Genomic DNA, 12792 nt, shown 5'->3' with positions numbered 1-12792 from the left:
CACAATATAAAATAGGCCTGAATGAACAAAATTATGATGTTTGGAAGACTAATTTCTGTACTACCCACTTTTTGGGGGGGATTTAAAACAGCTGAACATCAGTTCACAAATAAAATATATTGTTTCAATTGTCACTGCCTTTACTTTTGCAATAAAAGAATGCTTTAAAAAACTAACTTGAGATTGTTCAGCCTACTTAGTTTTAATAAATACAACATTAAGTACATCGTTTATACAAAAATACAAAATAGATGAATCACATTTGTTTTCTTTTTTATTTAGGCGATGAAAAGTAATTTATTAAACACACAGAATAATACTGTAACTGGGACATTCATTTTTATTTGAAAAAAAGACAACAAAAAATGCCATCTTATTTTTAGAACACCTCTGCACGCCACATTAGTTTCTGTAGAGTTAATGAAAATGGTGAATTAATCTATTGTTGCACTCATTCCACTGTCTTCTAAGAGATTTTCTTTACTTTGACCACTAAAACAGCACTTTCTGTTAAACTCGATCAGCTTTCGATTAGCCATGCCTAAATCGATCACGCGTTTACTGTTTGCCATCGGCTTTAGCAGTGCGCATGCTCTGTTCCACAACTTCCACTAGCCTGAAGTGACCATCCAACATGTCGATGTGGCTTTAAACTCCTATTGAGACCAAGTTTGTAAACAGATCACTATGGAAATGTTTGCTGTTTTCTTGCTTTGTATGTTCAGCCTCGTTTTGGCAAACCAAGAGGAGCGATTGCCGAATAAATGCGAGGGTAAGAAACAAACTATCGTTTCCCCTTGGGTGTTAAATGTAACTTAGAATGACAAAAGAAACTATCATAAACATCCTAAAATGTAATGCTCCACTTGTGCAGACTGTGCACTTATTTTTTTTAGTTCTACCTTTTACTTACCTGTAAAAAGCGTGCATGTTATGCAGTCAGATTTTTTTTTTTTTACTAAGAAGCTTTTGCATTATTAATGTTTTATGGCATCTGTTTTTTTAATAGTTTGTAAATTACTGACGGTGGAGTTGCAGGATGCTCTAGCAAAAACTGGCCGCTCGAAGGAAGTTCTGGAGCTTGGAGAAGTTTTGGACACAGGCAAGCGCAGGCGCAAAATCAAATACAACACTTCGTAAGTACTGGTGAAATACCACAGCCTACTATGGCAAGCCATTTTGACTTTTATTCATTCCCAGGATATGAATTCTTGATATCAACAACTCCATTTTCACTACTTAAAAATGCTTGCTTACTTAAAAAAAAATATTTTCTTGAAATTCCAGTTTCATATATCAGAAATACAATTCTTACTAGTAAATAATAAATAATTACATGGTCACTAGTGTAAATGTCTGTTCTTGATGTCAACAATTGAATTGCTTCTAGTAAAATTGTAATTTTTTTACATCAATAATTTGATTGTCACTAGTGACAGTTAATTTCTGAAATCATGAAAATGATTGTTACTAGTAAATTAATTAATTTAATTAATTAGAGGCTTTGTAATTAATTAATCGAAATTAATCACATTTTAATTGCATATAAATATTTGACCTGAGAACATTGAGAAGTAATTTTTCACATGCTGTGCAAATACATCTAATGATGCTACTGGACACATCTTCAGTGATGTTCCTGGAATCATTGGGTGTTTCGGGTCTTTCAACATCATACACCCTCATCCAGGCGACCCAGCTGAGGCTGATCAGACCCCAGCTTGTGTCCAGTTGGCAAATCTAGCTACTTTGCCCCCATGGATCTCCTCTCTTGAGCCATAGCCATCTTGAGGCTTTCTCTGCTGCTTCGGTGATGTTGTAGATGGCTCTTCTCCTCCTCCCTCCATCAATGCCTAACAGACTGAAGGCTCTGCACAAGGATCAGGCCGCAAATCCCCTGCTTCCGACTTTAACTGGGAGACACCTTGCTCTCCATCCTGCTTGCCGACACTCACTGACCAGTCCCTCATACTTAGTGAGCTTCCTTTCAAAGGCCTCTTCCAGGCGATCTTCCCAAGGGACTGTTAGCTCCAACAGAACCACTTGTTTGGTGGACTCAGACAAGAGAACAATGTCTGGTCTTAAGGTGGTGGTTGCAATGTGGTTGGGGAACTTGAGTTGCTTCTCCAGGTCCACCAGCAGCTGCCAGTCCCTTGCAGTGGCCAAGATGCCTGCAGATGTTTTTGCAGCTGGTCTTGGCTGCTCTCCAGCTCTGATGAAGGTGATGGCTTTCTTACTTCTGGAGAGACAGGAGCGCTTGGCCCACTCGACTCCTGCAGCAATGGCTTCAGCGATGGCCTTCAGCACCTGATCATGTCTCCACCTATATCTCCCCTCTCCCAGTGCCTTTGGGCAGCAACTCAGGATGTGCTCTAGTGTTCCACGCCTGGAGCACAGTGGACATGCTGGTGACTCCACCTTGCCCCATGTATGAAGGTTTGATGGGCTGGGAAGCACATCATAAACCGCCTGGATGAGAAACTTGATCCGCTGTGGCTCTGCCTTCCACAGCTCTGCCCATGTCACCTTCCTCTCAATCACATTCTCCCATCGTATCCAGGCACCCTGTTGCCTCATTCCCACTGTCCTGCAGGTTCTCTCCTCCTCGACCACTGCTCTCACCTCCTCCTGGACTAGGTGACTCCTTTCCTTCCCTTTGGTGGTGTCAATATGGGGAGTTGAAAAGGAACCCAGTCCAGCCCTGCCTCTTGTTACCACTCCTACACAACACTCCTTGTTGTGATGTAATCTTGCTTCTGCTTGTTGAACAGCCCCCTCAGCCTTCCACGTCCGGCCAGTCCTAACTTCAATTCCAGCCTTTGCCACCTTTGCATCTCTTGAGTCTATATTGCAACACTTCCCTGGCTCTTGTTACCTTGAACTCTTCTTCCAAGGACTTGAGTGGCAGTTGCAGTTTGTTGCGCTGCCCATAGAGTGCGATGCTACTTAGACTTTTTGGAACCCCCAGCCATTTTCTGAGGTGGCTGCTGACCTTCCTCTCTAAGGTTTCCACAGTCGAGATTGGCACTTCATATATGAGGAGTGGCCACAGGATCCTGGGAAGAATGCCATGCTGGTATAGCCAAGCTTTGAACTTCCCTGGCAATCCGGACCGATCCACTGACTTCAGCCATCCATCCAGCTCAGTGCAGGTTGACTGGATGGATGCTGCGTCCCTCAAGGTGCTGTCAAACACCTTGCCTAAGCTCTTAACAGGCTTCTCTGTGATGGTCGGGATAGTTGTCCCTGCCACACTGAAACGGGACTTGTCATCTACCTTTCCTCTTTTAAGCACCATTGATCTAGACTTTGCTGGTTTAAAACGCATCCGTGCCCACTCCATTAGCTTTTCGAGACCCTTTAGAATCCATCGGCAGCCTGGTACTGACTCTGTGGTGACAGTGAGGTCATCCATAAATGCTCTTTTCGGTGGCTGCCGTTGAGCTGACTTCGTCTTGGGCCCCCTGCACTCTGGTTCAGCAGACTTTATGAGCATGTTCATGGCCAGGGAGAACAGAATTACAGAGATGGTACAGCCTGTAATGATACCGATCTCAATCTTGTGCCAGCCTGATGTCACTGCCCCTGATGAGGTTCTCATCCTGAAGTTGTTGTAATAATCAGTGATGAGGTGTCTAACCCTGGTGGGGACGTGATGTTTTGTCAGAGTGAGCTGCACAAGTTTGTGTGGTATTGAGCCATGGATTTTTAGTATACCATTGAATAATGACTGAATACATAATCTTAATCAACAAAATATTATTTATTTCAGTCCAGCATACCAGTGCAATGTTTGCCATTAAGTGTAGCAAAAGCATATTTGTGATATTTGAGGCTCGATGTGCTGCGGTGATACGCAAATTCCTTGTTGTATAGCTTTAACACAACCATGCTCTTGTCGACGCTTCCATCCTTTAGTTTTCCCAAAATTTCCCATCCACGGGGCCAAGCAAAGCGGTCTCATCAGCTTCTTCGCTCATGTTCACTATGGTTTGTTTTTTCGAGTCACGAGTCACGACAACAGTGAGCGCTAGTTGGTGTTTCGGTATAATCGGTCTGTCGAAACTCATTCATTGAAAAACGTTCCGTGGTGCAAAAATAAGTGTGGTTAAAATTGTTATTTATTTTATATAGCGCTTTTACAATCACGATTGTGTCAAAGCAGCTTGACAGTGTCAAACAGGATAATATTGCGACAAAATTAGATTTGGTCGTACTGGAGAAAACAGTGATGTTATCAGCTTATTTTAATTTATCATATAGCGACAATGTTGGCAGATCAGTATTATAGTTTATAGAATTAAATAAGACCTAATTCATACATTTTATTTGTATAATAAGTTAAATAACTTTAATCATATTTTTAGTGTCCCCAACTGAGCAAGCCAAGCCAAAGGTGACAGTTAACGCGTTAAAATTAACGCGTTAAAGTCCCGGCCCTAATAGAAACACATTTTCAGATATTAGAAATAACAAATGAGTATGTGCTCCTATTTTTTTATATTCTTGGGATGTGTAATTATGTATTTTGTAAAGATGTCCCTCTTGTATAAGTTTTTATGTGGTTTATTTTTTTATGTGTTTCATAGCTGCTGTTAAGCCTCTCACGTTTAAAGATAACTTATGGACTGAACAAAAACTGAATGTTTGATTCTTTCCTTATCAATGCTGGAATATGTCATTTATGTATTTTTTTTCTTCTTTTTTAGTCAAGGGGGATGGGGGAAGAATTGTAATGGTTAATGTTAAAACTCCATAAAGAAAATGTTTTTAAAACAATTTTAAAACAAGAAATAACAAATGTAACATGTTGAAATACGTTTACAGATATCAAGAACTTACATTTCAAATAGTGAAATTACTCAATTATATATCAGGAATTTATATTTTTACTAGTTACCACATAATTCACATAATTATTGATATTAAAAATTAAAAAAATTAAAAAAAAATTACAAGTAAGAATTGTAATTCTGATATGTGTACTTGGAATTTCAACTAAGAAATCAATTCTTGATATCAACAATTGAATTTGAATGGCAGCCTATGGTGACATTTCACTAGTGAAAATACAATTAAAGATATTAATAATTACAGTTTTTACTATAATTCATATCAAGAAATTGTATTTCTGCGAGTGATGTCATTCTCAAAACATCTAAAAAAATGGAGTCGTTTATATCCCGAGAGAGAGAGAGAGAGCGGAAGAAAGAGAGGGAACCCTGAAGTTTAGGAAAAAATGTAAATCTATTGATGTTCTCCCTCCTGTTGGCATTATAACGATTTATTTGTTTTCAGAGAGACACGACTCACTGAGGCCATGGACAACATCTGTGAAAGAATTCTGCAGTATAAAGTCCATGCTGAGAGACCAGGAAGCCTTCGCTATGCCAAAGTATTAAGCTCACCTTGGCACTATTTCCCCAGTCCTCGATTGCATGAAATTCTGTCCGATCTCATTTAAAGAGATACTGTGAAAGTGTTGATCTTTGTTTGCAGACTATTGATGGTTGATTTTCGACTGCTGTGTTTGTCAGGGCACAAGTCAAACCATGAACACACTTAAGAACCTGGTGGATAAGGGCGTGAAGGTAGAGCTGGGTGTCCCTTACGAACTATGGGATGAACCATCAGTGGAGGTGGCGGACATGAAGAGACAGGTAATACACATTCACACACAAAGAAACAGCTGTAGGTGATGGAGTTGCAAGTTTTCATGTTCTCAGATGATGTATCGCTATTAGTTGAAGTCAGAGGCGATTCTAGGATTTCAATATTATGAGGGTATGATTTCAAAAAAATATTTTAATATATTGTTTGTATACTAGAATAGACATGAACAATACAGTAGGTTCCACCTATTAAGTCAATCCCCGAATATTGAATTAATTCCTAATAGTTTAATTTTTCCTAATAGTTTTAAAGAATATAGACAAACTTTATATTAATGTAATTGTCTAGATAAAATATTGTAAAACTATATAAAGTTTTAAACACTATTTTTAACTCTAATAAAGATAACATGGAAAATGTGCCATGCTTTAGTGGAGGATTTCTGTCACCTGAAAACAAACACTTTTAACCAAGCGGCAACCTCCCCCAGTTTCTGTTGAAGCCAATACAGAAGTGACTTAAACTGCAGTTCATCGACTGGCCACTAGGGACAGACTCCAGAAGGAGCAGAATCTCATTGAGCCTCATGTTAAAGGTCCTGTTCTTTGCGTGTTTTCGAAGCTTTGAGTATGTTTTCAGTGTGCAATATAACATGAGTTCATGTTTCGCGTGTAAAAAAACAGTATTTTTCACACAATTTACTGATCTGTACAGTGCTGTTTCCTCTGTCCTAAAAACGGCCTGATGATTTCCTTGTTCTATGAAGTCCCTCCTTCAGAAACACGTAACGAGTTCTGATTAGGCCAGCACTTCCCGTGTTGTGATTGGACAGCAGCTTAGCACACTTTGCCCGGAAAGGTCCCGCCTCTTACCATAACGCGCTCAATGTTATTGCAAAAATTGTCTATATTGCCTTATCAATTTGAGCCGGAATCAGACCCGGAGCATATCGAAGAGGATCGATTACAACCTGCTCAGGAAAGACTTTTGCAGGATGTTTCAGAATGGTAAGCTGTCTATTCAGTAGTTTAAACTGATCATTACAAACACCAACAATCGATGGTGTCTGAATGAATTACTACACTTTTATATGCTAAGTTTTTCGGATTAGTTTCAATTACCATCTAACGTTAGTTAACAAAGCTAAACAGCGTTGCACTTTGTGTCATGAGTTAGATAAACTGTTAAACGGACCAACTTAAATAATAAAATACAGTTACCGGTTGTGGTCCATAACAACGCCTTCTCCAGACAAAGAGGGAACTGCGTGGTCTTTTAAGAATAATCTTTCTGCGAATCCGGCATTAAACTGATTGAGATTGAGGAAGCAGTCCTCAGCGAAATGTGCTGCACATAGTTTCATTGATCTCTACGTACAGCGTCCGTGAGAAGGCCAAACAAAGGTGATTTGACTCCGGGATGAAAATAACAGCGTTTCAATGGCATGGTGACAAACACACTCTACAAAAACAACGCTTCCTATTCTCGACCTGCGAGAGCAAAAGGACAACACCCCCGAATTTGCGTGTTCTTGTGGAGGGTTTGTCAACAGACGGTTTTAGTTCCGTCATTACAGCAGGAAGTGCAGGGGTGTAGTCCAAACCGGCCGTTCGCTGTAGGCTTTGAAAGGGAACTTCTGTTAAATAAAATATCTCACTTGGCATTGAACTTTGAGCTTTATAATTTTACAGGTATTATTTATGCTCTAACAGCAACATTACACACTAACTAAAGTTTGAAAGATGGAATCGCGAAGAACGGGACCTTTAAAAATGCCCAAATTTACAGCAGAAAAAAAAAACATGTTTAAAGCCTGGTACAAATTGTGGTTTTGGTCTTCACGGGTAATTTTGCCCTTCATGACAACTGGGAGAGGTGTGTATTATTTTATAAGCAAATGACTTATATTATATTAAGCCTTAAAGTTCTGCATAATTAAGGGTGTGGCAACTTTGAGTGACAGGTGGATGGCCATTTATCCGCTGTCTGTTAGTCATCGTGTCACCTCAGCTCCGCCCACATCCTGCCTTTTTGCACATTTTCTGTTATGCGGGTGATGCGCTGGCAAGACAAAAATGACACCATAACTAATTTAAAACCTATAACTAAATTAGTTTTGGAGGACAAAAACTATGATAAAAATCTACTGTCATTTTTGCCAACGAATAAAAACAAGATGAAAATGTTTGGGAGGGACGATTAGGGAAGAGATCCCGTCAGAACTGATGTCCTGTATAATAGATGTGCTCATCTGAATTTGTAAAGTGCGGCTCTAACGGCAGGAAAGCATGATGCTTCGCAAGAGCAGTTTGCAATCAATGAATAGCGCACATTTATGCCAGGCAATTGTTTATGAACTAATGCGGATGAATAATGACAATGTTTACATTATGTTTATATAGTAATATGTTTTAGACAGTTGTTACTGCATATTTTATCTCCCTCATCTGAGCTTGAATAAGCAACTGCAGTAGTAAGGCATTTCAAAATAAGAGTCATTTTGAGCTTGTTTATAATTAAACGTCACGCATTATATATTCGTTTTTTGTTTTACAATAAACTGTATTTAATTTAATTCCCATTTAATTCATAGTCAGAAGGAAAAACTAAGAACAGAATTTGACACATTATTCAATAAAGTTTCAGGGTTATAATAGTTTACTAAAACCATTAAAAATATGAATTACTTGAAATTAAACAAATGTTAACTTAAATAAAAATAAATAAACTTAAACTTATTTGAAGCTTTAGCTTAACTTGATATACTAAAACAGAAATACAACATTATAAAAACCATATAGATGTTCTTAAAAAACAAAAAAATTGAGCTCTCTTGTATTTTTGCACTTGAACTGTCAAAACCGCTCAGTGGTGTCAAAATGTCACTTTTGACATGTATTCAATAACAGTCGGTTATGTAATGCTTACATCCTCAATTAATGCATTACAATTAAACTAAACTCATTTGATTTTAGTCGACTAAAATGCCTAAAATCAAAAACAATTCAGGTGATTTAAAATACTATACAGACTTGTGAAAACTAAATAAAATTTTCTGTCTAAATGAACACTGCTCAGATTTGACAGTGGATGGGAAACGGTCTTGAATTGCTCCTGCATCATATTACGTGAAATGCATTTATGACAAAGAACTACACAGATGCAGATATCATAACAATCCATCAATAAATGCACACATGTTGTGCTGAGCTTCTGACACTGGGCAGCGCTGCTACGGTTTGAAGAACACGGCGAATAATGCAGACTAAAATACGGGGAGGCCAAAGCCTGCCGCCAGTTTCATACGAGTATTAAAGGTGACTGAGGCGGTCATGAATCGTTGTAAATATATGATGGAGATTTAGGGGGGCTGGGAATTTTTAAGTTTATCTTGAAAATGCCGGCTTGAAGTTAATAAATATTTTAATGGTAGTTATAGCATACATCTGGATATCCAAATCAAAATTCTTTGGGGTCAGTATGTTGTCGATGTTGTCTTTTTTACAGTGTGAGACCATGTTAGAAGAGCATGAAGAGGTTGTGGAGAACTGGTACTTTCATCATCAAGAAGAGAAACTTGAACGATTCTTCTGTGCAACCCATGTCCTCAGAGACTCGGACCAAGGTAGTAAATACCCAATCGGATCCTTCCTGACAAACACACACTTAAACACACATCAAGGCGCCTCATTTTCCATCTCTTTCAGAGTGCCTTAATGAGGTATGGAAAGGTGACACGGGAATGAAGCGATCTAAAGAAGAGAGTGAGGGAACGGATGGAAAACAGAGCCACGACGCAGGAGAACTGTGAAAGCAGAGATGAATGCGTTACAGCCTAGATGACGTATTTGCACAAAGCACACCAAAGAAACATCAAAGGAAGCATTTTCTCGAGCATCTGCATGAGCATTCACGGAAATGAACTGTCAACGTTTTCCAAAATCATGGGATGTGAAGTCCTTGATGTTTTACCTCCTTGTCCATGCAGATATTTTAATTTTCTATTTTTGTGCAGTTTTACAGAATGTGCCTTTTATTGTATACTGTCTTGTGTGTTAGAGCAAATATAACACTAACACTTTTTACAGGTAGACCAGATTGGGAAATTAATAGTATTTATCGTTACTGCATATCTATGCACAAACCAAACCGATGGTGTTATGATTTTTGTATTTTGAGGTACTTTTAAAATATTTTTCTCATTATGTAATATGCCATATTTTTTTTAAATGGTGCATTGTTGCTATAAATCATGAGTGTGTCTTCATTTGTGGACGAAGTCCTTCGAGGAGTCTTTTCAAGATGAAAACCAATCATATCATCATGTGTCAAATAAGTGTTCACTCGAACTCAGTTTTAAAATGCATGTCCTCCTCTAGTCATCAACTCGGTGTGGAAGTTCTCAACATCCCGTATGCAATTGTGTCAAAATCAAGTTTCCCGGGTTGCATTTCATAAATAACACAATTGTCCAGATACCATAAAAACTTATTTATAATCAAAGGGCTATTATTAATAAGGGCCCTTTAATTAAGGGATTTGATGCAATTGTCTCTAGGGTCTCAGGGTTGGGTTATGTGTCCGTTGCTTTGAATTAGAGCCTTTAAGTGGTAAGCCAATAATTTAAAAACTTCAGTGACTATCCTCAGACCAGAGAAATTATGCAAACTATATATTTAATTATGTAAGCAATTAAGTTGCAGGGCGTTTTTTAAAGCAAAATGCTATTCATCAGACGTTCTATTAACTTTAATATTTAACACCCCCCCCCCCCAAAAAAAGTAAAACAATATGATATTTTGTATCCATTATTGTTGACCCCAATTGGCAAAAGCAATATGATGTGCATGAAATGTCACCATAAGTTCATGGCAAGTGAATAATGCTCTAGGTCCGAAAAGTAGCGTCATGTATAACACGCATACAATAATTAAAAAAAAGCCCATAGAGTTCAATGTAACACTTGCCCATTATTAGTTAACTATTAAGCATGGGTTTTGGTTTTAAGGGAAAATACAATGGCGGCTAAAAAAAGGGACTTATTAGACACCACAAGGGGGCAGTAGAGCTCCAGTCATAAAACATAAACTAAGAAACAAGTTCATTCATAAACTGGTCCAGATGATAAACTGTCCGTGTGAATACACCGACAACTGATGCCTTTGTGTGTGGCAGCATCACTAGTGAGAGTGGGTTACGATCCCTTTTGAAGTTTTAGAAACATGCCTCCAGTTCTATTGTTATTATGATCAGATCCTCAGATTGCGTTGAAATGCGCATCCGAAGCTCCAGTGGCGCAATCGGCCAGCGCGCGGTACTTATACAGCAGTACACAGCAGAGCAATGCCGAGGTTGAGTTCGAGCCTCACCTGGAGCAGTTTTAGGCCGAAAGCCATCCTGTGTCCAATTAAATAACACGATATTGTGTCTACATCACTTTCAGGGGTTAAGTCTTATGTAGTGTTCTACTTGTGTGACACAAGTTTTATATCAGTGACCAGTGAGGTGGATATGATAAACAATTAGGATTTAATAGCAGTCAAATGTATTTAAAAAACACTGTTTGCTGATTTATGATTTACTGCCATAAATTGACAAATAATATCATGTTAAATATGTCCAACATTTAAAAATCGGGGCTCCAGCACACTTACTCCAGTCTAAAATAGAGATTGCTTAATAAAGTTCGGCAAGTTCTGTTTATTTTTCTGCTTTAACAGAGACAGTTTATGACATCTCAAAACCTCCAAGTATCATCAATCCTTCGATATTTTCGTCCTGTCCTGGTTCATGATTCAGTGTTTATATTTTAGACCTGTCTGAATGGTTTTTGGGGGAAATTGCATTCCTGCATCACTCGCCAGTGCGTTCCTCATCATAATGGAGGGAAAGGCATAAAAACTGAACTTAAACACAGCCCATGTATGAGCAACTTCTCTCTATCTCGTTCATTTGCGCACCTGTCATTGTTTACCTTGCAACCCTTTAAATGTTCAATCATTCACTTGATTAAGATTAATCAATAGCCTAGTTGATTATTTATTTTTTCCTAATATTTTTTTTATAAACCATTCTATAGGCCTGTATGTATGCTTGGGAAGTTACAATTTGAAATATAAAGAAATATTAAATATTAAAATATTTATAATATAAAGTATTAAAAAAATACACAAATGAAAATAAGAATACAGTAAACTATAATTATGTTAAAAAACAGTCAGCCTAAGGTAGCTACAAGTATTAAATGGCAATATAACAGCAATATCATGGGGTGAGGGTAACTTAAATAAGATATGCTATGACGTCAGAGTTATGGTGCATTGTGGTCTATGGATCTGCTTGAAGTATACGTGTTGAGTAGACTCTGTCAAAATCGAGGGATTGAGGGAGAGATTTTTCTGTCCAAATAAACTTCTCTCGTACACTTGACGAAGAGGAATGCATTTCAAAATGGTGGTGGGGATTGCCTTGAGCAGAAGTGCTATAGGGAAGTTTGCGAGTGTATGTCTAAAAGTGGACTTAAACAGCCCTTGCCGGGGTGGTTTCCGTGGGAAATAGAGTATATAAAGCACTCACCCATGTGTCTCTGTTGCTCTGGCTAGTTTAGCGTGTCTGGTGTGGAAATGGCAGGGGTTAGTTGTCACAACGAATGAGAAGGGTTGAGCTAAATCTACAACCGGCGAACCACCTGTTTTAAACAAACGCTGTACAGAGGAGAGTCTGCTGGTGAAAGGAGAACAAGACAGAGCTCGTAATAAAACAAGAATCAACATTGTCTTGGCTTTTGGAGATGGCGAGACCTGAGAGATTTGAAACGTTGTTCAAAACGATGCGGAGATGGTGTTTTTATTTCTCAAAGGGGGAGTAAGGTACTTTATTGAGCAGATAAATTACCATATGTAGCTCTAACAGAGTTCATTGTAACCCATTATCTATAGTCAAGGCTCATATTCATCCGTGCACAGTAATGCAGAGCAGAAGCACAAACAAAACGTTCTTCAGCAAAATGTTTGCAGTTTAATTTACTAGAGATACAGCGTGTACCTTTAAATCAATGGGTTGTGTATTTGAATCTCCTAAAGTGCACTTTTTCCACTTTCCCTAAAGTATTTTAATTTCAAAGGGTTTGTTCAATAAACTTCCTTAATTCCCAGGGCTAGCTGCTAATGACTTCTATGA

General features: G+C 38.4%; 1 protein-coding gene across 1 annotated transcript; it reads left to right on the top strand.

The window, feature by feature from the left end:
* Window positions 1-571: 571 nt before the first annotated feature.
* cnpy4 (canopy FGF signaling regulator 4) lies at window positions 572-9863 on the top strand. Its single transcript, XM_067446217.1, has 6 exons — window positions 572-772; window positions 1010-1136; window positions 5299-5395; window positions 5538-5660; window positions 9121-9238; window positions 9321-9863. The coding sequence occupies exons 1-6, from the start codon at window positions 688-690 to the stop codon at window positions 9422-9424; spliced, it is 654 nt and encodes a 217-aa protein (XP_067302318.1). The 5' UTR covers window positions 572-687; the 3' UTR covers window positions 9425-9863.
* The last annotated feature ends 2929 nt before the right edge of the window (window positions 9864-12792 follow it).

This window comes from Pseudorasbora parva, chromosome 1 (genome assembly GCF_024679245.1).
Source record: "Pseudorasbora parva isolate DD20220531a chromosome 1, ASM2467924v1, whole genome shotgun sequence".
NCBI lineage: Eukaryota > Metazoa > Chordata > Actinopteri > Cypriniformes > Gobionidae > Pseudorasbora > Pseudorasbora parva.
This window is presented reverse-complemented; position numbering and strand designations above follow the sequence as displayed.